General features: G+C 60.8%; 1 protein-coding gene across 1 annotated transcript; it reads left to right on the top strand.

Moving 5' to 3' along the window:
- Positions 1-2: 2 nt before the first annotated feature.
- On the top strand, positions 3-725 carry MAFA (v-maf avian musculoaponeurotic fibrosarcoma oncogene homolog A; the record flags this gene model as incomplete). The annotated part of the gene is made up of 1 exon (XM_009882265.1): positions 3-725. A coding segment is annotated over one exon (723 nt), but the record flags the coding sequence as incomplete, so codon positions are not given.
- Between the last annotated feature and the right edge of the window lie 76 nt (positions 726-801).

Genomic DNA, 801 nt, shown 5'->3' with positions numbered 1-801 from the left:
GTTCCCTCTCCTCCACCCCTCTCAGCACGCCCTGCTCCTCCGTGCCTTCCTCGCCCAGTTTCTGCGCTCCTAGTCCCGGTGGGCAACCGGCTCCCGGTCCCCCAACAACCACCGCCGCCTCCCTGGGCTCCAAACCGCAGCTGGAGGAGCTGTACTGGATGTCGGGTTACCAACACCATCTCAATCCCGAAGCTCTCAACCTGACGCCGGAGGACGCGGTGGAAGCGTTGATCGGTGCCCCTCACCATCATCATCATCACCATCAAGGTTACGAGCCTTTCCGACCTCAACCTTTCGGGGGCGAGGAGCTCCCGCCGGCCGCCCATCATCATCCCGGCCATCACCATCATCATCATCACCACCTGCGTTTGGAGGACCGCTTCTCCGACGACCAGTTGGTGAGTATGTCGGTGCGGGAGCTCAACCGGCAGCTGCGGGGCTTCAGCAAGGAGGAGGTGATCCGCCTCAAGCAGAAGAGGAGGACCTTGAAGAACCGAGGCTACGCTCAATCCTGCCGTTACAAGCGGGTCCAGCAACGGCACATCTTGGAGAACGAGAAATGTCAACTCCAAAGTCAGGTGGAGCAACTCAAGCAGGAGGTGACCCGCTTGGCCAAGGAAAGGGATCTGTACAAAGAAAAATATGAGAAATTAGCCGGCCGGGGTTTCCCGAGGGAGCCCTCCCCATCCGCCGCCCCCAAACCCACCGCCGACTTCTTCATGTGAGCCGCAACCCCCTTTTTTTTGGGGTGGGGTGGGGGGTTGTGTTTGTGTGTGTGTGGGGGGGGTGTCCCCTTCCCCC

Source organism: Charadrius vociferus, unplaced genomic scaffold (genome assembly GCF_000708025.1).
Source record: "Charadrius vociferus isolate BGI_N301 unplaced genomic scaffold, ASM70802v2 scaffold393, whole genome shotgun sequence".
NCBI lineage: Eukaryota > Metazoa > Chordata > Aves > Charadriiformes > Charadriidae > Charadrius > Charadrius vociferus.
Note: the sequence above shows the minus strand (reverse complement) of the source record. Positions and strands in the feature narration are given on the sequence as shown.